Below are 23,842 nucleotides of genomic sequence, written 5' to 3' on the forward strand. Positions count from 1 at the left end.
GGCTAAAAATGACATTATAGAATTAGAGAATGACGGAATTCCATGATACCCTCATTGGGTTATTCCAGTCAAGCCCTTCCTTTTAGAGTTGAGGAAACTAAGGCCAGAGAAATAGTTTCTTGTCCAATGTCATATGGCTAAGAAATGAAAATGTTAAGACCAAAGTCCAAGTCTCCAGATTCTGGATCAACCCTTTTCCCAATGCACTGTACAGTCTTCAAAAACCAACAACCAACCAACCAGCCACCCACCAACCCACCCAACCAGCTCAACAAACACCCTACTCCACCCACTCTATGAATTTGGCAGTAGAGAAGTACGTGACTTTTCACATTTAGCTATAGATAAAATATATTGCACCAAGAAGGTGTTGGTAAATATTTGGTAAGTTAAATTCAAAATAATCACCCTAGTAGACAATATTCTTCTTGGGAAATGATATTTATTTATTGTTTATATACTTATTTATTCTTTCGTATGGAGTTCTGCTCTTGTTACCCAGGCTGGAGGGCAATGGCGCGATCTCAGCTCACTGCAACCTCCGCTTCCTAGGTTCAAGCAATTCTCCTGCCTCAGCCTCCCAAGTAGCTGAGATTACAGGCACCTGCCACCACTCCCGGCTAATTTTTGTAGTTTTAGTAGAGATGGGGTTTCACCATGTTGGCCAGGCTTGTCTTAAACTCCTGACCTCGGATGATTCACCCACCTCGGCCTCCCAAAGTGCTAGGATTACAGGCGTGAGCCATCACACATGGCCAGGAAATGATATTTAAAGGAAATGTAAATGTATCAGCCAACCGTTGTGGGGAAAACCTAAGTCTCTTTTAATCCATAATTCTTTAGGCAAAATAAAATTAAGTGTTTAATGCATTTATCTTATAAGTTAAATTGTTTCTTACAGTACATCTTATTTGAGGCTTGGCAGTCTGGATCCTCTTTATCTACGTTTTCAGGCTCTGTGATAAATGTTCTGATATTTTCATCCAAGAGATTACTTTCATTTTCATCAAATATTGTGGCAAGTAGGTAAAACTCTTTGTCTACTCCTTTCTGTGGATGAGAACAGAAAAAGGAATAGACATGAAGTATAGACAGTCCATACTCAAATCTAGCCAAATGGTTGATCTGCATACAGTGTTTTCCACATAAGGAGATTGTGTACTTGTGAAAAATTTGATCAGTTGACTTCCTGATTTTGGATAGTCCATAGAAAGGCACAAGTCCCAGTGAATGAATTATCACAGAACTAAGAAGTTGGGAGAAATCTCTATGGCTTTTTTCATATAAAGTGTTTCCTCCAGGGATTCCTATATCTAAACTTCATCAACTAAACCATAAGATGTTTATAATGGCTTTTAACATAATGTACTCTATGGAAAGTAAGTTAAATAAATAGTTTTCAATTCTAGAAAGTCTGAATTTTTAGGGCTTTTGAACAAATTTAATATAAACATGTCACTAGATTAAATGTAAAAATTATATGTATTATAAGAATTATGACACTATAAATATGACCCATTATATAGATAAATATAAATATATATTTATAATTTTGAATAAGATATACATTGTTATACACGTATGGATTTATAAAGCTTTGTTACCTACACTTTTTTATATAAATGTCAAAAAACTAGATATTCACTTCTGAGTGAGAAAAAAAGAGAAACTCATTTAACTAACATTTATTGAGCACCTATTATATGCCCAAGAGGAGCTGTGGTTATTATAAAAAATTAATAAAATCTTGTGTACACTTTCTAGAAACTTTCTGGAAAATCTTGTGTATACTTCCACTAGAAGCAGTCTAATGGAAGAAGCAGGCCAATGAAAACACTTGCATGGATAAATATTCTAATAGAAACGTACCTAAGGGACTATGGTAACCTGCAGGAGCTTCAACTAACTTTAGTTAGTGAACATTGTCCAAAGGAAGGTACTCTCAGTCTGAGTTTCAAAAATGTCTCCCACTTTTGGCAGATAAAACACTGAGGAAAGGCCATTCCAGATGGAGAGAAGAGGGGAAAATCAGAGATGTCAAATAGCCTTCCTTACTCAGGGCCTAATGAGCTAATTCCACAATAATGCAGAATTCTACTTTGCCATTTAGAAGAAGCTAATTCTGCAGTGTAGGGGTGCGAGGGGACATAAATCTGAAGGAACTGTCAAGATCTGATGTGTTGGCTTCTGAGCCAACAAATTGTGGGGAGATCTTTATTGCAGGGAGTGCTATAACCAGATTCCTTAGGGAGGGATGTGGACTAGCTGTATTAAAGCAAGATAAGAGTGGAGACAGAAGCTAAGAATGAAAGGAATTCAGAAAGAGATGATAGTGCCTAAAATAATGCAGAGGTTTTGGAGACTTAGTGATAAATGTGTAGGTGAGACAGAAGGAGTTGTTGATGAAAGTCCAAGGTTTGGTGATATTATTAACTAAGGGATAGAACGGAGGAAGAAGAGGCTGATTGAGGAAAGGGAGGGATGGTAAAGGTCTGCCCAAAAGGATGAGATGTCTGTGGGACATGCCAGGGTGCATGTTTAATGGGCAGATACAGATGTTTAGTTGAGGTAAGAATAGAATTGGGAGACATCAGTACGCAGAAGTTGAAGCTGCTGATTCCTCTCGCCCTGAGACATTGTCATTCCTCTGCAGTTCTGTCTCAGGCACCTCTCACCAAGGGTTACCTGGCGATACGCTTCAGGACTCACCTGTTTGCCATTGTCTCCAAGACTTCCATTTCTACATACAAGGAGAGGCCCCAGAAGGCCACTGTTGATGTCTCTTTTCCCATTTACTGAAGAGTAATAGAACCAGGTCAAGCAGTTGGGATCTGTGGAGGTGGGACCCACATCTTTTGGAACTTCCCATATATAGACAAATGTTGTGCCAGGACTTACATGTGAAGAGGGTGGAGGGGTACCTAGCAAGAAATAAACATTTATAGAATAGAACCTAAGACTGTAAGTACACTAGTCTAGATTGGGAGATCTCCGAGAGCAAGAACAGATCTTTCTCTTTGGGTGACAGTTGAATAGGAACTAAAGTAATAACTCTACCACAATAAGTATACAGAGCTGTTACACTGTGACAGGTAGGCTGCACAAAAGGAGTTATATTTCTTGCTGGCATTATATGGAGGTATGGCTCACTTGGACCTCCCTTGAGCTCTACTTACTTCCTCCAGGTGTTTCATAGAATGAGCCCTCTTTGCTCTTGTTGTAATGCAGTCCATGAGGCTGAATGCTGAGTGGCAGGGAAGCATTGTTATAGAAAGTGATTTTGATGGTCTGTCCCACCTCTGCCTTAATAACAGGGCCTAGAAACCAACAGAGTTAGTAGTTATCCTTGGTTTTCATAAAGGTAATTGTCAGGTTGTGTTACTTGAGTAAAGTTCTTTTAGGAAGAAATTAAAGGGATGATGCCATGAACCCAGAAATGGGTGTAACTGCAAGAAGTCTAGATGGTTCAAGGTCTTATAAAGTCACTTTGGATCAAAGGTATTAGATATTAGATGAAGATTAGTCTCTTTGGATTTATAGGAATAAAGAATGTAGTTAAAATCACTGGGTTGGTTGGGCTCAGTGGCTCATGCCTGTAATCCCAGCACTTTGGGAGGCCGAGATGGGCGGATGGCTTGAGCCCAGGAGTTCAAGACCAGCCTGGACAACATGGTGAAACCCGGTATCTACAAAAATTACAAAAATTAGCCAGGTGTGGTGGTGTGTGTCTGTGGTCCCAGCTACTTGGGAGGCTGAGGCACGAGAATTGCTTGAATCTGAGAAGTGGAGGTTGCAGTGAGCTGAGATCATGCCATTGCACTCCAGCCTGGGCAAAAGAGTGAGACCCTGTGTCAAACAAAACAAAACAAAACAAAAAAAACAAAAACATCACAAAAATTAGCTGAGTATGATGGTGTGTTCCTGTAGTCCCAGCTATTCCAGAGGCTGAGATGAGAGGATCACTTGAGCCTGAGAGGCGGAGGTTGCAGTAAACAGAGGTCACACCACTGCACTCCAGCCTGGGCAACAGAGCAAGACTGTCTCAAATAATAAAATAAAATAAAATAAGTAAAATAAAATAAAGTCATTGGGTGAATTGATGTATTATTTTCATAAGGCTATAATATTACAGCTAAAATCTCTAACTGGGTTGATGAATACTGTTTTGATTGCAGAATATTTACAAATAACGTTTATAACCCTACAAGCTATGAATAGAATTTTACCAAGGATTCCAAGGTGTTCTTCTCTTGCCTTCTGTGTTTGGAAGGAAGCATCTGTATATTCACGGTAAACCAGTTTTTTGTAAGTTCCTCCAATTCTGGTTGGACTTCGTTCAAAAAATAACCGGGATTTACTGTGCAGAGAAGGTGGATACACAAAGAACTTTTATATTCACAGTTATCATGTGAAAAGAAAGAATCCAAACACATCTGTTTAAAATATTTGTAATTTATTTCTGATTATAAATCTAAAATTTGGAAAAGAAAAATACAACAAAGAAAATGGAAATCTCCATAATCCCACCATCTATATGTTACCATAGTCAGTATTTTCTGTAAATACCCTTTCAGTCTTTTGTCTATGCACATATATATAATTATCTATATGTATCTACCTAGTTACTTCTCTGCTAACTTTCTTTTGGAATAAAAATTAAAAGATACTATATCTGACTTTTTCAGGAGGGTAATAACAAATATTGCTATTAAAACAACTATTTGCAGAGATGCTATAATATTAAAAAGATAGATGTTATTATTTTTTTAATTGTTATAATAAAAAGGAGCCTCTGAGAAGAAGTATTTCCTAACAATGAAGTGGTAACTTGCTGTGCCAAAACATCATAGAATTTTACAGCCAGGGGGATCAAGCAAAATGAATCTATTAATTCATACTTATTTTAGTCGATATAAAATGAGAGTAAGCCCTAAATCTAAATCTAGTTTTTTGCTCTAAGCCCAGTTATCTTTCTGACATTTAATACAAAATTTCCATTACACAGATTGAGTAATTTATTGATGAGCTTAAAATGTAAGAAAAGGCGTAAAGGCACCCAGCACTCACATTCACAAAGAAGGACCAAAACACTGAGTAGATAAACACAAGTTGGATAGAGCATCTAAGAGAGAACACTGGAATTCGGCAGGAAAGTGTCAAAGAACATCTGAGACACAGAAGGAAAGGGAAGCAAGGCAGCTGTCACTGCTCAGATTGGCTGGGAGCCAGGAGAGGCTCCCCAGTGTGGGAAAAAGATAAGTGAGAGATCTTCAGCAGTCCATACTTCTACCATGGATTCCTGCCAATCCTAGCCACAGGAGAGCCCCTTAGCCCTTGCAGGCCCTGAGACTAGTAGAGAGAGTGGCTTGGAGTTGATACAATGGCATCATTCCAGGGAGGGAGTTCATGCTGGGTCCCATAAAACCCCCGAGACCCAAGTAGCTATAGCATGGCACCATTTTGGGAGCCCAGCCCCAACCAGACTGTATCCTGCCCCAGGGCCCAATAGCCCTTGTATCTCCACATCCCTAGAACCCCACCGACATTCTCCTGTGTCCACTCAGACGGCTGAAGCACTGCTACACTGAAGCCGGATCCAGTAGAGTGGCCGGGCCCCCAGCACTCTAGCCCATACGATGTTCTACACTGTGGGGGATGGGCTGTGCCGTGCACCAAGGAGGCTACCCCAGAACAAAGGGAGCTGTGCGTGCCCTCTCCAGAGCCTGAGAGCCACTTGCCTGGAGCGACTGCCGCTGATAGCAAACACTGCCCTCTCAGCAGCAGGGCTACCACACACCTGAATGCACCTTTGGTGGACATGAGACCAGCCCATCTAGATGCTGTCCTGGAGTCTGAGGACAGGCACACCTGCCCACTGCTGCTTCCACTCCAGTGTGCCATCTTGGGTACTGGGGATCGACTTGCCCTGCCTTCCACAGCTGTTCCTCATGTGCGCTATCAGGGGACCTGAAGACAGTCTTGCCCCACCTGCTGTTGGCACCCAGGCATGCCATCTAGGGGCCTGAGGGTGAGTCTGCCCACTCTGCTGGTGCCCACACACATTAACTGGGAACCTAGGGATTGACCCACCATATCCACCACAGTCTGCACTCATGCACACCATCGAGGGCCTGAGAACAGGTCCACTCTGCCTGATGCCACCTCTGCCATTGCCCACATGTGCTGTCCAGGGACCTGGGGATCAATCTGCCCTGCCTGCCATCACCAGCATCTATGCACTCCTCCTCCCCAGGAGTCTCAGGGGGCCTGCCTGGCCTGCCAGAGCCCACAAGTGTTATCGAAGCCTGAGGATCAACCTTCTCCACCAACCACCACTGAATTTGTACACTACTTCCAGGGTATGAGGACAGGTCTTCCCAACCTGCTGCCATCACCACTGCTGGCACTCACCTGCATGTACCACCTGGGGGTCTAGGGAATGGCCTGCTCAGACTGTTGCTTCCACCACTGGCACTTATGCATGTCACTTGGGGGCCTGAGGGTTGTCCTGCTACCACTCCTGCCTTCACCACCATACATGCCACCCAGGGACCCAAAGATATGCCCAACTCACCATTGCCACTGCTGACACCTGAGAAAGCCACTTGGAGGCCCAATAATTAGCCTGTCTGGATGCTCTAACACCAGTGCCCGTGCATGCTGCTGGGCCCCAAGGATGGGAAGACTCAGCCTGCTGCCACCACCACTGGGGCCCAAGGACTGTCCCATCTGGCATCCCCATCCCCAGCAAAACCTCCACTAACAAACACAGCATAAGCCACCAAGGAACTCACAAGCACCACTGATGCTGATTACAGCTGAAGAAATGGTACAGAAACCACATGACTGCACGCAGCAAGAATCAAAGTTAAAGCATCCTACCCAATCCACACTATAAATACATCTATAGAAAATGTTTCTTTTCCTACAAAAGCCACCCCCCCACAAAAAATGGAAAGAAGTGCAGATATCAATGTAAAACACAAGAAGCATGAAAAAGCAAGGAAACATGACACTTCCAAAACAACACAATGATTCTCCAGTGACAGATTCCAATGAAAAAGAAATCTATGAAATGCCAAAAAAAGTCAAAATAACAATATTGAAGCTCAGTGAGATATAACAGAACACAGATAAGCAACACAAAGAAATCAGAAAAAAATTCATGATCTGAATAAGAAATTCAACAGAGATACAACTTTTAAAACCCCAAAAAGACATCCTAGAACTGAACAATTTTTTAAAAATTAAAAATATGATCTAGAGCTTCAACAACAGACTTGAAAAAATAATTTTTGAACTTGAGGTCTGGTATTTTGAAACACCCAGTCAGACAAAAAAAAAAAAGGGAGAGAGAGAGAAAGAAATGAAGAATGAAAAAGAATGAAAAAAGCATATGTGACATATGAGTGACATAAAGCTACCAAATATTCAAATGTTGGGTATTCCAGAAGGAGAAGAAATGGACAAAGACATAGAAAACCTATTCAACAAAATAATAGCTGAGGGCTGGGCATAGTAGCTCATGTCTATAATCCCAGCACTTTGGGAGGCTGTGAAAATTGATTGAGGCCAGGAGTTTGAGACTAGGCAAGGCAACATAGTAAGACTCTATTTCTACAGAACATTTAAAAAATTAGCTGGGTGTGGTGGCACGTGCCTATAGACCTAGCTACTTCGGAGACTGAAGTGGAAGGATCACTTGAGCCAAAGAGTTTGAGGGAGCAGTGAGCTGTGATCATGCAACTGCCTTCCAACTTGGGTGACAGAGCAGGACTCTGTCTAAAAAAAAAAAAAGTTTGTTTTCATTCCTTGTTAAAAAAAACAAACACTGTTAATGCAAAAGAATAATAATAATAAACTGAAAAGTTCAAAAGTCTTACAAGAGATAGATATAGACATTCAGACACAGGAAACTCAAGGATCCCCAAATAGATCAACCTGAAAAGGCCTTCTCTAAGACACATTAGAGTCAAGAGTCAAAAACAAAGAAAGAAAAAACAGAATTCTAAAAACAGCAAGAGAAAAGCATCTAGTCTCGTATAAAGAAATCCCCATCAGACTAATAGCAGATTTCTCAGCAGAACTCTTACAGGCCAAAACAGCATGAGATGATACACTCAAAACACTGAAAATAAAAAAGAAGAGTCAACCAAGAGTACTATACTCAGCAAAGCTATTTTTCAAAAATGAAGGAGAAATAAAATCTTTCCCAGACAAGCAAAAACTGAGGAAATTCATCACCATTAGATAGGCCCTATAAGAAATGCTTAAGGGAGTCCTATATCTGGAAGCAATAGGATAATATCTACCATCCTGAAAACATAAAACTCATTGGCACGGCAGACACACAAATGAGAAAGACAAAGGACTCAAGGACTACAGAAAACCACCAAACTGCAATTATAAACAAAAAGAGAGAAACAGAAGGGGAAAGGGTATATGAAATAACCAGAAAACAATTACCAAAATGACAGGAATAAGTTCTTACCTATCAATAATAACCTTGAATATAAATAAATTAGATTCCCCAATTAAAAGATATAGACTGGATGAATGAATTTTTTAAAATGACCCAAATATATGCTACCTACAAGAAACTCACTTCACCTGTAAAGACACATAAAGACTAAACATGAAGGGATGAAAAAAGATATTCCACAGACACAAAAACCAAAAGTTAGTAGGAATAGCTATCCTTATATCAGGTAAAACAGACTTTAAGTCAAAAATGTAAAAAGAGACAAGGTCGTTTTATAATGATAACGGGATCAATTCAGTGAGGGAATGTAACAATTCTAAATATATATGCCCAACACCAAAGCACCCAGATACATAAAGTAAATATTATTGAGCTAAAGGGAGAGATAAACTCTAATACAATAATAGTTGAGGACTTCAACGCCCCACTCTCAGCATTGGACCAATCATCTAGACAGAAAGTCAACAAAGAAACATTGGATTTAAACTATACTTTAGACCAAATGGACCTAACAGATATTTACAAAACATTTTAACCACTTGCTGCAGAACACACATTCTTTTCATCAGCACATGGAAAATTCTCCAGGATAGACCATATGTGAGGCCACAAAATATTTTGACAAATTTTAAAACGTTGAAATCATATCATTGTATAATGGAATAAAGCTAGAATTCAAGAGGAACTTTAGAAACTGTACAAATACATTAAAATTAAACAACATGATCCTGAGTGACCACCGGGTCAATGAAGAAATTAAGAAAGAAATTTAAAAATTTATTGAAACAAATGAAAATGGAAACCCAACAAATCCTTTGAGATCCAGCAAAAGCAGTGCTGATAGAGTATTTTATAGCAATAAATACCTACATTAAAAAAGTTGAAAAAGGGCAGGTGTGGTGGCTCACACCTGTAATCCCGGTACTTTGCGAGACCAAGGCGGGAGGATCACTTGAGGTCAGGAGCTCGAGACCAGCCTGGCCAACATGGTGAAACCCTGTCTCTACTAAAAATACAAAAATTAGCCGGGTGTGGTGGTGTGTGCCTGTAATCCCAGATGCTTGGGAGGCTGAGGCAGGAGAATCACTTGAACCAGGGAGGTGAAGGTTAGAGTGAGCTGAGATCATGCCACTGCACTGTAGCCTGAATGACAGTGCAAGACTCTGTCTCAAAAAACAAAACCAAAAAAAAGTAGAAAGATTTCAAGTAAATATCCTAATGATGCACCTCAAGGAACTAGAAAAGCAGGATAAACCAAACCCCAAATTAGTAGAAGGAAAGAAATAATAAAGGTCAGATCAGAACTCAGTTAAAAAGAGACTAAAAAACATAGGAAGGCTCAACTAAATGAAAAGTTTATTTAAAAAAAAAATAAACAAAATAGATAAACCACTAGCTTGACTAACCAAGAGAAAAGAGAGAAGACACAAATAAACAGAATTAGAAATACAAAAGGAGACATTACAACTGATACCATAGAAATACAGAGGATCATTAGAGATTATTATGAACCACTGTACAATAACAAACAGAAAAACCTAGAGGAAATGGATAAGTTCCTGGACACAGATAACCTACTAAGATTGAACCAGGAAGAAACAGAAAACCTGAACACTCCAATATTGAGTGATGAGATTGAATCAGTAAAAAAAAATCCCCCAAGAAAGAAAAGCCCAGGACTGGATGGCTTTACTGACAAATTCCACCAAACTTACAAAGAAGAATTAATACCAATTCTTCTCAAACTATTCCAGAAAACTGAAGAGGAGGGAATTCTTCCTAACTCATTCTGCAAGGTCACCATTACCTTAATACCAAAACTAGACAAGGACACAACATAAAAAGAAAACTACATATCTCTGATGAACATAGATGAAAACATCCTCAACAAGATACTTGCAAACCAAATCCAACAAATATCAAAAAGATAATACACCATGATCAAGTGGGGTTTTTTTCCCAGGGATGCAAGGATGTTTCAACATATGCAAATCAATCAATGTGATATATTACATTAACAGAATAAAGGACAAAAACCATATGATCATATCAGTAGGTACAGAAAAAGTGTTTGATAAAATTCAACATCCTTTCGTGACAAAAACTCTCAACAAATCAGGCATAAGAGTTACACTCTCAACATAATAAAGGCTATATATGACAATCCCACAGCTAACATACTGAATGGAGAAAACCAGAAAGCCTTTCCTCCAAGAACTGGAATAAGACAAGGATGCCCACTTTCACCATTCCTATTTGACATAGTATTGGAAGTCCTAGCCAGAGCAGTCAAGCAAGAGAAAGAAATAAAAGGCATTCAAATTAGAAAAGGGGAAGTCAAATTGTTCCTTTTTGCAGATGACATGATCTTATATATAGAAAAATTTAAAGACATTACAAAATAACTCTTAGAATAAATGAATTCAATAAAGTTGCAGGATACAAATCAACATACAAAAATCAGTAGTGTTTCTATATACCAATAACACAGTAGCTGAAGAAGAAATCAAGAGAACAATCCCATTCACAATAACTACAAAACAAAAACCAAACGAAACAAAAAACCTAAGAATAAATTTAACCAAAGAGATGAAAGATGTTTACAAGGAAAGCCACAAAACACTGATGAAAGAAACTGAAGAGGATACAAAAAGTGGAAAGACACTCCATGCTCATGGATCAAAATTAATATTGTTGAAATGACCATTCTACCAAAAGCAATCTACAGATTTAAGGCAACCCTATAAAATATCAGTAGCATTCTTCACAAAAATAGAAAAAAAAATCCTATAGGCCAATAACATATAGGCCAATGAAAAAGAATAGAGAACCCAATGACATACAGGCCAATGAAAAATAATAGAGAACCCAGAAAGAAATAAGTCCATATATTTACAGCCAACTAACCTTCCAAAAAAAAAAGTGACAAGAACATAGAATATACACTCGGGAAAGGACACCTTCTTCAATAAATGGTGCTGGGAAAACAGGATATCCACACGCAGAGGAATGAAATTAGAGGCCATATCTCATCATATGCAAAAATCAACTCAAAGTGGATTAAATGCTTACCTGTAAGACCCAAATATAAAAACTGACTAGAAAAAAACATGGGGGAAACACTCCAGGACATTGATCTAAATATTTTATAGCTAATACCTCAAAAGCACAGACAACAAAAACAAAAATAGACAATTTCAATTATGTTAAACTAAAATGCTTCTGCACAGCAAAGGAAACAATCAACAGAGTGGAAAGAAAACCTGTTGAATGAGAGAAAATATTTGCAAACTATTCATCTGATGAAGGATGAATATCCAGAATATACAAGGAATTCAAATAGCTTAACAGTAATAATAATAATAATAACAATAATAATATTCCCATTAAAAAGCAGGCAAAGGGTCAAATGAAGAGACATTTCTCTACAGAAGATACACAAGTGGCCAACAGATATATGAAAAAATGCTCAGCATTACTCTTCATCAGGGAAATGGAAATCAAAATCACAATGAGATATCATCTCACCCCAGTTAAGATGGCTATTATCAAAAATACAAAAAGTAGCAAAAGCTGCTGAGGTTGCAGAGAAGGAACTCTTACACACTGTTGGTGAGAATGTAAATTAGTACAGCCATTATGGAACACAGTATGGAGTTTCATCAAAAAACTAAAATTAGAACTAACATACAATCCACTACTGGGTATTTATCCAAAGGAAAAGAAACCAGTGTATCAAAGGGATAACTACACCTCCATGTTTATTGCAGCATTATCCCCAAAAGCCAAGATATGGAATCCAACCCAAGTGTGCATTAACAGGTGAATAGTTAAGAAAATGTACTATATATACACAATGGAATGCTATTCAGCCATAAAAAAGACTGAGACCATGTTATTTGCAGCAACATGGATGCAACTGGGATGCATTATACTAAGCAAAATAAACCAGGCGCAGAAAGACAAATGTCATATGCCCTCATACATGGGAGCTAGAAAAGTCGATCTTATGGAGGTAGAAAATAGCATGATGGTTACCAGAGGCTTGGAAGAATGTGTGGGGGTGGTGGTGGGGGAGTAATGGATGATGAAGAGAGGTTGGTTAATGGGTACAAACATACAATTAGATAGAAGAAATATGCCCCAGTGTTCAATAGCTCAGTGGGGTGACTATGGTTAATAATACTATATCGTATATTTCAAAATAGCCACAAGAAAAAAATTGAAAAGTTTCCACCACAAACAAATGATAGATGTTTGAGGCAATGGATATCCTAAATGCTCTGATTTAGTTATCACATATTATATGCACATATCAAAATATCATATGTACCCCCTAAATTTGTACAAATATCATGTATCATTAAAAAATAATTAAAAATAAAGACGGGAAAATGTCTACTTGACATAATATTCTTTGCTTTCTCAAATTCCTGTGAGTGAATTAGAGAAAAATAAGTATCATAAAGAATGTTATTTTCTGGTGGGTTTAGGACTTTGTCTGTTCTAACATGCGTCTTCATTCAGTAGGCCAGAAGAATTAAATCTCTTGCTGTCCTCAGTATGGTAAATATACTTGGCAGTTGGACTGTCAGAAAAACTTTTTGCCCACTTTTAAATGCTAATGCCAGAGTAATGTATTTTAGTGTTAGTTTTTGGTTATTAAGACAACAATTGGTAATATAGTCTTAGGTGTTACTGAATACATAATATTTATAGAATATAGTTTAAGGATATCACATTCAATGATTTAATTATGCCTTCAGATCTTAGCAGGAGTGTATAAGTTACACACAAAGAATGTTTTAAAATTTTAATAAAATGTTATTGATGACATTGTCTGCTATGTTGTTAAATGTTTCATAAGTATAAAATAAATCCATTTTAAAGTTTTGTGCTAGGAAAAATATGACTAGTATATCTTCCTTTACATTGTCGGCCAGCACATTTAGAGAAGAATTTTGTCTAGCAATGCTCCTTGGCTTCAAAATTTTCCAAATATTTTCTTATATTTATTTTATCAGTATATTTTAATTAGATGCCTAAATCTTTTTTAGAAGTAACTAGATTATGAAATTTTTCAATTACCTTAATTATTTAACTATAAATATTTTAACCAGTGAATCATTACCTTCCAGCTGCTGTTAAATTTTTTTTAGTGAAGAAATCTATACCAGATGGAGCATAGTTCCAAAGAATTTCCTTAGCAGCAATATAGTAATGTATAACATGTGTCCCAGTAACGAAGGCTTCTGTTGAAGGTTTCTGGCAATTACTTACTTTGAAAAATGCCTGCATACTCTCTGAAAAACAGTAAACCCAGATAGAGAATGTTATTAAAACATTAAGACAATTTTCTTGGTTAATACATATTTTCAGTTTTAGCCAACAATATTGAGACTTTCTATTTCTTTGAGAAATATGATGTATGACATCAATGGAAAAATTTAAGATGTATGAAATAAGTACAAAAGTCAGGATGCAAAAATGAATATTAAAGGCATATATATTATTAGAGAATAATAACCAGCTTTGGACCAACTCTGATGTGAAGATGGTACCTACATACTGAGAAGAATTTGAGAGTCCAAGAACATCTTCCCTCATGAATATGAAATTACTACTACTAGTCATTAATGAGTTAGTTGGTTTATTCAATTAACTAGTTGGCTGGAAGAAAGAAACTCAAGGCATGAGAAGATCAGTCCTCCGTTTTAATTTCAGAGCACCATTGGTGGGAATGTAAATTAATATAGACTTTATGGGAGACAATTTGGCAAAATTTGTTAAAATTAAAAGCCCTGGCAGGCAGTGGGTCACATGTGTAATCTCAGCACTTTTGGAGGCCAAGGCAAGCGGCCTCACTTGAGCCCAGGAGTTTGAGACCAGCCTGGGCAACATGACAAAACCCCATCTCTACAAAAAACAACAAAAAAAATCAGCTGGGTGTGATGGTGTATGCCTGTAATGCCAACTACTCCGGAGGCTAAGGTGGGAAGATTGCTTGAGCCCAGAAGATCGAGGTTGCAGTGAGCCATGACTGCACCACTGAACTCCAGCCTGAGCAACAGAGCATGACTCAAAAAAAAAAAAAAAGCTCTCTGCCATTATACGGTTTCACTTCTTGAGAGTCATGAGAAATATTTTCACATACATGAAGAGACATATAAAAAGGTATTAAATAAGGTCAGGCAGGGTGACTCATGACTGTAATCCCAGCACTTTGGGAGGCCGAGGCAGGCGGATCACCTGAGGTCGGGAGTTCAAGACCAGCCTGACCAATATGGAGAAACCCTGTCTCTACTAAAAATACAAAATTATCTGGGCGTGATGGCGCATGCCTGTAACCCCAGCTACTCAGGAGACTGAGGCAGGAGAATCGCTTGAACTTGGGAGGCAGAGGTTGCGGTGAGCTGAGATTGCGCCACTGCACTCCAGCCTGGGCAGCAAGAGGGAAACTCCATCTCAAAAAACAAAAAAAAAAAGGTATTAACTATAACATTGTTAATAAACCAAAAAGGCAGTAGCAACTTAAACATCTGTCTGTAGGCAAATGGTTAAATAAATTACAGTACAACCAAAATATGGAAAACTATGCAACAGTTAAAAAGAATAAGTTAAATGTATAGAGAATGCATGGAAAAAGACTTCAAGACTTTGATATGAGTGATGAAAACAATAGAATATTATATGCAGTGTGATCTACTTACATAAAACAAAACACAAAACATAGCTATGTATTTTTATTTCTACATGTTCATGTTTATGTTGTGTGAAAGTGCATAGTGAACAGGTTTTCAAATACTTGCACAAATTGATTACAGTGGCTAAGATGGTGGTGGGGTGGAATTGGACTAATGATGTGTCCTTAAAGCAGCTCTCCAAAACTAAACACAAACTCTGATTTATGTGCTAATTTTTTTGTAGTGTAAGCACTTCCCATTGCGACCAATTTGAAGCTACCAATAATTTAACGGCTGGATTATTTAACTCTCAGCTCTTTTGAGCTGGAAGCTAATGTATACTGCATTAGACTTCTTTCACTTTTTCTGCCTGCTTTCCTCCACCTATTTTTCTGCCCCTTTTCCTCCTTCTCTCCTTCCATTTCTCCCACTTTTTTTCCTCCTTTCTTTCCTTCCTACCTTTCTTTCCAGCAAAGGTCTATTCATATATTCTTGTAATTACTTAAAAAAAATGGAGTAAATTAAAGCGCAGAAAAGCTTCAGAAGGACACAAAAAGAGAGGAGAAACAGAAGAAAGTGATGGGATCCCATCAGCCAACTAGGCTTTGAGGTGTTTTTTCACTTGGTCTAGGGCTGACACTAGTCTTTCTGCAGGGTTGAGGTAGAAAAACTGGCTTGAGGGTATGATCTGAGAATAAGGTAGATAGGAAGTACTGGTGGAGCTGAGTATATTTTAATCTGAAAATGATCATCTTTTCCAAGAGACAACTTTTTATCACTAAATTCAGTCCTTGAGTTATAATAGCCATGAGTGGTTCTTCTTTTTCTCACACCCCTGGGAGGGATGCAGCACATAGAAAATCCTGATAAATACTTGTCATCTAGTTGTTTGAATAATTAATTGAAACATGATACTAACCAAAGTTCGGGACTTACAAAAAGAAAGGTTTTCATCAGAGAAGTAAACTCCATTTTTCTACCAAAAAAATAAAGTTAAATTCTGTAATTCTAATGAAAATTATGTTTTCTGATTGAAAAATAACACAGAACATTTACGTGATCATATATAGAGTTTTGTCATATTCAAGAATAAGAAAGATAAATAACATCATAACTGACCATTCTGTTATTAAATGGCAAATGTGATTGGAGAGGGAAATAAACAAAAATAAGGAGGTTTACTTGAGTAATCAATTAGAATTATTGGGTTCTGCATAATTTCTTGCTCTGCTTCCCATAGGATTTTGATACTTATTTCCTCAATTAAAGAAAAAGCTGTAATAATATCTGCTCTGTCTGACACTCAGGGTTCTCACTCAGGGTTTATATTCTCACAATGAATATAAAAGTTTTTGTAAAAACAACAACCCAATCCTATATACTTAAAAGGATTTAAAGTAATCGAATGAAAAGCTGTCAGGGACCTGGGCTCCATCACTGACTATTTCCAAAAGGAATCATATCACCTTCTTGGATATTGGTTTCTTCATTTGTAAGGTAAGACATTTGTAATGGGCTATGACCTTGGAAGTTCTCTGATTCTGTATTACGCAAAAGTAATAGATCCCTACCATGTATCTGGCATCCCAGCATCCACACTCCGGGGGCCTTGGCCACCATGAAGGCATCTTCCAGTAAGAAGGGGAAGAGCACAATGGTGTCCTTTCTGTGATTCCGAGAGATCAGAGTTTGTCCATGGAGGTAGACAGGGTGTATGTCAGCCACGCCACCCATGCCAACAAAATACCACTTGACCCTATCTTCAGCACACATGGTGAGATTGGGCAGATTTCCATAGACGTATCCATTTATTGCTGAAAATAAATGTATATTAATCAATCAGGCATGATAGATCAGTGCCACCTGGTAAAAATTCTATGTATTTCCTCATCATATTAATATAAACCTCACAATGTCAACATCGTTCTCACACATAATCTATAACATCTGATTTGTGTTTCATGGGAAAGGAGTCCATATGCATTGTGTATGATGAGAAGTGAGGGGAGCACAAAGGTTTAAAGGCAAGAGGAGAAAAAGTTCCTGAAAGGCAGGAAGCAGTGAAAAGGGGAAAAAAATAGAAACTAAGTTCATGAGAGAAGAAAGCAAGGATAAGGGTGATGGATTATGACGACATCATTTCTGAAAAATTCTATGTTGCATAAAAACACATATTCATAAAATATTTGGTCAATTATGTCTTTGTTATTCCATATTTTATTACTCAAAGTTACATCTTTCTTAGATTTTTACTGTCTATTTTAAATCAATATCAGACTTCAGAAAACAAATATTGACCAAACTTTACTTGCTATGGGACTTAGGAAATGAGCAGGCTTTACTAGTGATTTGCATTTGCATGTCAACCCAGTATACTCTGAGTGAAACGCTGAAAAATATAAACTCAACTAAATAAACTTGAACAAAGGGAAATGACTGAATACGATCATAGAAGTTAGAATTATAAGATATTATGTATGAGAAAGTTCTTTTAATCGTACATTGCATGCTCATGCTCTCCTCAAAACGGGGATCACTAGTGTTAATTTTGCCAGATTCAGTAAATGCACGAATATTTTCATCACTATACCAGCTTCTGCTTTCATCAGTTGTGGAAAACATCAGAAAATAAGACCTGTCAATATCTTTTTCAGTGTCTCCATTCAGTGTCCCTGAAACAAAAAACACATTTCTTATTTTTCATGTAGACATTAATTAGAACCATTGTTACAGATACAACTACTTTTACGATCTAGTTTTGTTAATTGTTAGGGCACATGAAAAAGGTAAATGTTTGCGACGTGAGATGCCAGTTTTTGTAAAGTTTACAACAAACTTTAAAAAGCGTATTATCTATATGAAGCCATATTTAAAGAATCCATATTCATCTTTACATCAAATCAGTAACTTTCTGCAGTGTCTGCATCTGATGACCATTATCGCGTGAGATTGTTCAAAGTCTAAAAATTTGTGCTTCCTCAAACGAAGGATAACTTCAGTTCATACCAATTTATTTATTCTTCTATGCTTATATTCAACAAATATTTATTGAATATTTGTAATGTGTTAGGTACTATGGCAAGTGTTGAGCTCATAAAAGTGAACAAGACAGTTATCTACCCTTGCAGGGCATACAATCAAGGGTGGACGCCATCAATTAATAAGATACTATAGTGTGTAAAGTTCTATAGTAGGGAAGAGCTCAGTGTTTGGGAGCTAGTTAATTTAATTTTGGGTATGGAAATCTTTTCTGAAGGCAGTGACACCTCAGTTGATATTTAAAGGATGAGGAGTTTGCTGGGGTGTACCTGTAGAGAAGATTCCAGCCAGCAATTAAGATAAAAGGAATTTGGACTTTATCATCAGAACAATCAGCAGTCATTGAAGGATTTTAAGCTAAGGAGTGACAGAATCAGAATCATCCTCCCACCTTCACCCCCCCAGACAGAAAGCCAAGTGGAGATGAATTGAAAGGGGAAGCACTAGAGACTAGTGGGGCAGCTAAGAGGCTGTTGTGGGTATCCTAGCAAAAAGATGGCAGTGGCCTGAACTGGGTTAGAGTTCGTGGAGCCGAAGAGAAGTGAGCTGACCTTGTGATGTGTAGGAAGTAGAGCTGGCAGGACTTGACTGATGTATTTAGCAAGTGATGAGGGAGAGGGCAGTATCAAGAATGATACCCAGGGTTTTGTCTCCAGTGACTAATTGGAGCATACTGGGGCCATTCCCCAAGGCAGGGAACACAGAAGGAAGGGAGAGATTCAGGGCAGGAACAAATGACGGGTTTTGGAATATGATGTGTTTAGGTACGAATGAAACACCCAAGTAGAGACGCCAAGTTGCCAGGCCTGACCATCAGTAAAGGAGTTTGAACCAAAGTTACAGATTTCAGACTCATTAACCCACAGATGGAAACAAATGACTCAAAATGGATAAGATCCCTCTGTGCGCTTAGATTGAACAAAAGAGAAAAGTGCTTAGGACAGTGGAAATAAAATAGTTATAATATTTTAAAAAGTATATAAAAATATAATATTCTATAAAATTATTATCAGTCCCAAATATTTTATATCAGCCTTATATTTAAAACCATAGGGCATAAATCAACATAACTGTAAGTGAGAAAGTCTTTTTCTTTTTCTTTCTTTTTTTTTGTAGAGACACGGTTTCACTAAGTTGCCCAGGCTGGTCTCGAACTCCTGGCCTTAAGTGATCCTCCCAGCCTGGCCTCCCAAAGTGCTGGGATTACAGGCATGAGCCACCGCACCCAATCAAGGAAGGCTTGTTGGCAGTTCACATACTTGCCTTTGAGAATGCAAAGCATTAAGTTATCTTACTGTTTAAAAAGAAAAGGGAGAAAGTTTGGAAATGTTCTGACTAGATAGCTAATGTTTAAGTTAAATATAATAAACACATATTCTTTATCTTGCCATTATGCAGTTGAGTTCCTTGCAATTTTGAGAAAGGCAAAAAGCTCTTCCAAAGTTGGTTTAAAAAGTCATCTCCCGGCCGGGCACAGTGGCTCACACCTTTAATCCCAGCACTTTGGGAGGCCGAGACAGGCAGATCACAAGGTCAGGAGTTCAAGACCAGCCTGGCTAATATGGTGAAACCCCCGCCTCTACTAAAAATACAAAAAAAAAAAAAGTTATCTCCCAGGGAATGTAATTTGTAATCATGAGACTATGTGTGTTTGCCATAGGAAACTGCAATTATTAAAATATTTATTGTGAAGAGCTGTTTGTTCACCTAAAATTTAAACTTTGATTGTCATAGGAAGTTAAATTTGCTCATTAACTTCATAATTAATCTAGTGCTGTCGCTTTGTTGATCTTGTTTTAACGAACCAAATCAGAATTTTCAAAACTCTATATTCCCTTGCAAGTTAGAAACATATCAGTAAAACTTCCTGCTTGCAAGAATTATTAATAAACTGATGATTCTAACTGATTCACCTTAAAACATAAACACAAAAATGTGGCAGTAATTTTGAATGAAGATGGCTGAAGTGAAGTTTATTGGGTTTGACTACCATCTAGTGACCAACCTGCATTATTGGTTGAACTGAGGGTTGGATTTGAGATTGCCATCTAGTGCTCAGAGTCCAAGATGGCAAGTTTCCATTCTTGACTGGAAAACCAAGGTTAAGGCAGGAAAACGGAGTGCCTTGGATAGTAAAATTCCTCTAGGAGAGCAGAGGACAGCCTACCCATTCTGGTTGACTCTTTTACTGCAATGAGATTTTTTTTTAAAGTTACCTCTTTTACAAGTCAGAATTGGTCCAATAAGTCCTGAAGCTACATCTCTTGCAGTGTCTATATGGGAATGGTAAATCCTTGTCACACAATTACTGTCATTGGGGCCGGGTCCCTGATGTTCTTCTACATACCACTTGTAGGTATATTGTTTCCCTGGCTCCAGATAGTCATCTTCCTTTTGCAGGCCTGTCGTATTATCAGGATAGATAGCACCTAGAAAACATATTCTGCACTGTGGTTACAGTACATATTGGATAACACTATTTTGAATGTGACTCGGGCTTCCTCCATTAAGCTATTTTGTATTTCTCAAAAAGTGTGCATTTCTCCCCACCATTTCCCAGATTCCTACCTCCCTAAATCCCCTGTGGTTGGCTTCTACCTGAATGCTCAGCTTGGCGCAGTTTTTAGACTAAATTGGAATGAGGCAGGCAGTATATTAATAGACTATCATCACTCTTACTGATGGATTCAACAAATATTTACTTTGCACCTACCACATGCCTAGATCTCAGATGCAGAGGTAACCTCTGGACTCCCGAGTTGCCCTCCATATTTTCTTCATTGCCAGTCAGACTTGGGACCCAGGGCATCCAAGGCTGTCCCTGTTACTTCCAAGTAGCCCACTGCAGTCCGAAGGTGGCCCATGCCGTTACTCTGAACTATTACCTCAGTTCTTACTTTGGACACTTGCTCTCCTTTCTTTCTTCTTCTCTGGCTAAAATGTTGCCTCAGATCCTTACCCCTCATGGCTGGGATCCTGCTAACTATGAATAAAATTCCTTTATTAAATAAAAGACTTTGAAACATGAGCAGCCTCTGATTCTCTGTTCTTCTTTTGGGACCCTCCTGTTCCATACTGAACATGAAGAAATTATGACTGACTGTTTTGTACTTTCTTCCTGCCCAGCAGCCCATCTGGAACTGGCTCCAGTCATGGTCCAGTTTCCTGAATCTGTTTCAGTCCAGAGGATTAATTCAAGGCCTGTTTTCTAGTTCTTCTTCATGCTTCCCTGATGGAATCATCAAACCTGAGTCCAAGTTTTGAGAGTTGATTAAAAAATAAACAAATAAAGCAAACTCTTGTTAACATTTTTCATATTATATGTCTATAATATAGACTATTTTTCTTTTTTTTCATAGAATATATTTAAAGGGCAATAATCATTGCAAGATGGTCATGTAACATGGCAAAATAATGATGACAGATGAAAGGAATGGCATATCGGATTTCCGCTGCCCTGTATTATCATAGAGCCTCTGTTGGAAGAAGCACGTATGCTATAGGTGGTACTCTTATCAAGTTGGCCTAAAATTCCAGTTTTCTAAAGATTTATGCCAGGCCTTTTAAAAACCTTATTTCAAACACTGGGAAAAAATATCTGTATTCTACTAAAGACAATTCCAAACTCTCTTTTCCTAGCTTTCCTTGTTGTCTCCCAAAAACTCACAAAATCCTATTTGTTGGCATTCTCTTCCCTTCCCTATTTTTCAAAATCATGATGTATCTGTGACTGTAGCTGTGTAGGAGAGAAGATTCTGCGTGGAAAGTAGTGATTTCTCTTGATACTGATATCTTCCCAGAGGGTGATCCTCATCTACTAGGAAATGGAAATGAGGTGGGGGCAGAATAGGATTTCTGCCAACCTAACGTTTAGCTCATGAGTGTTTCCTACAAAACAAAACAAAAAAACACATTTTTTTTTCTTTTCTGGTGAGTAAGGGAAAAGTGTTTTATTTCCTAGGAATTGCATAAGGGCTGTCACTCAATTAAGATGAGAAACTGAAAAAGGACTGTCTTGGTTATAAACGTTAAATACATCAGAAGTAGAGTCTGCATCCACTCTAAACTCCATGTAGCTCATAATGCTGACCAGTCCATGATTACCTGGCTTTTTCTAATGCAATGTGCTCATACTCTCCATAAGCAAAACTCAGGAATGTCAGGAAAGAGGATCTGCTTACCTTCATTTTCTTTGGAGTAGGTGAGCCCATGAGAATGATAACTATAAGCTCTTGAAGCATTATTTTTTACATGTACATAAATGAAGTCTCCAGTCTCTGCCTTAATCATTGGACCTAAAAATCCCAACCAGGATGGTTTTTCAATGATCCTTTGAAATGTATTATCAGTATATTGAAAATACAAAGCCTTTTTAAAAACAAAGCTCTTCCTTGCTTGACCTCCTTGTAGAAATTCTCTATAAACAAACAAAAAAGAGAGAACTTTAACAAATGTTGACTGGAAAGAAACAAAGTGATAAATAAGCTAAAATGAAAAGTCAGAAGCCCTACAGCCTAATTTTGGCAGATAAAACCCAGAGGCTGGAGAAAATGTGATAGGAGTCAAAAACAGGTGTAATTGGTGAGAAGAGTGTTGAAATACTGAATGAAGAAATCAAATACAAATGTAGTAAGTAAAACGTGGCATTTTCGTTTAAGAGACATGCCAAATTCTTTAAAATGAACTGTGTCTATGTTTCTAACGCCACTTTAAGGTTACTTTAGCATTCAAGTAGTCGATCCGTTCCCATGATTTAGGACTGTTTACACATTTAAATGGATTTGTCGATTTGTTGGTAGCATTAAGTTGTTTTGCTCTTAAACCGTGGTAAATCAGAATCCACTCATGTCCTCTATATTTCCCTCTCTCAATTATCTGAAGAGAAAAATCGAGAAAACAGCTACACACATATCAAAAGGAAAGTGTTGTTTTATACCTTATCACGTGAACAAAATTAATGATAAACAGAATTAGCTATGATCTGCAAAATAACGTGTCAGGAAGACAAGAGTGGCGATCGTTCCAGGAAAGAGCAATTTTGGATTTGTATTACTACCTCTTTTCCATACCATGTTGGAGCTAAACAAACGAAGTGGTTCTAATGGCATATGTGCCCTGCAAGTGTCAATCATGAGAAAGTCTTCAACAGCATTTCATCAATGATCAACAATTACCAAATTTGCTTCAGATAGTAACTTTTTAAATGCAAAGGATTACTTACAGGTCTTCAGAAAAAGGCTTTCCATTGAGCATATTTTTACCAGAAGGAGCATAGTTCCAAATGCTTTCTTCAATGCCTATGTAGTAGTGCCTATCTATTGCCCAACCTGGAGAACCAATAAAAAACAGAAAGGTCAATGGTAAAAGCGCCTTCATTTTCAAATTCTGAGCCTGGAGAAGTTAACTGAGTAGGGCTTGCCTACCTTTTATAATCCAGGCTTTCTTCTTTCATTTGTGTCTATTTACATACATTATCTGTCTTCATTAACATATATAGAATTTGCATTCCAAGTGGTTTTGGATTTCATTGTCAGGTGAGGTGAAATGTTGCACAACACACTGGATCGTTAGGTTGCCCATCATCCACTGTCCCTTGATAATGATTATCTATTCCTAAATTATAGGAATATTCTCCTGT

The 23,842-nt window shown here is 37.9% G+C and overlaps 1 protein-coding gene across 1 annotated transcript in view; it reads right to left on the bottom strand.

The window, feature by feature from the left end:
• LOC100435001 (ceruloplasmin-like) overlaps positions 1-23,580 on the bottom strand; it is a 46,522-nt gene extending 22,942 nt beyond the window's left edge. The window contains exons 1-10 of the mRNA XM_002814165.5: positions 23,426-23,580; positions 22,386-22,621; positions 20,421-20,633; positions 17,667-17,837; positions 16,737-16,979; positions 13,614-13,785; positions 4,227-4,357; positions 3,177-3,317; positions 2,710-2,921; positions 900-1,050 (exon numbers count right to left, since the gene is read on the bottom strand). Of these exons, the coding sequence (XP_002814211.3) occupies positions 900-1,050; positions 2,710-2,921; positions 3,177-3,317; positions 4,227-4,357; positions 13,614-13,785; positions 16,737-16,979; positions 17,667-17,837; positions 20,421-20,633; positions 22,386-22,621; positions 23,426-23,580 (1,825 nt within the window). The remainder of the gene's footprint in view (positions 1-899; positions 1,051-2,709; positions 2,922-3,176; positions 3,318-4,226; positions 4,358-13,613; positions 13,786-16,736; positions 16,980-17,666; positions 17,838-20,420; positions 20,634-22,385; positions 22,622-23,425) is intronic.
• Between the last annotated feature and the right edge of the window lie 262 nt (positions 23,581-23,842).

This window comes from Pongo abelii, chromosome 2 (genome assembly GCF_028885655.2).
Source record: "Pongo abelii isolate AG06213 chromosome 2, NHGRI_mPonAbe1-v2.0_pri, whole genome shotgun sequence".
Classification (NCBI taxonomy): domain Eukaryota; kingdom Metazoa; phylum Chordata; class Mammalia; order Primates; family Hominidae; genus Pongo; species Pongo abelii.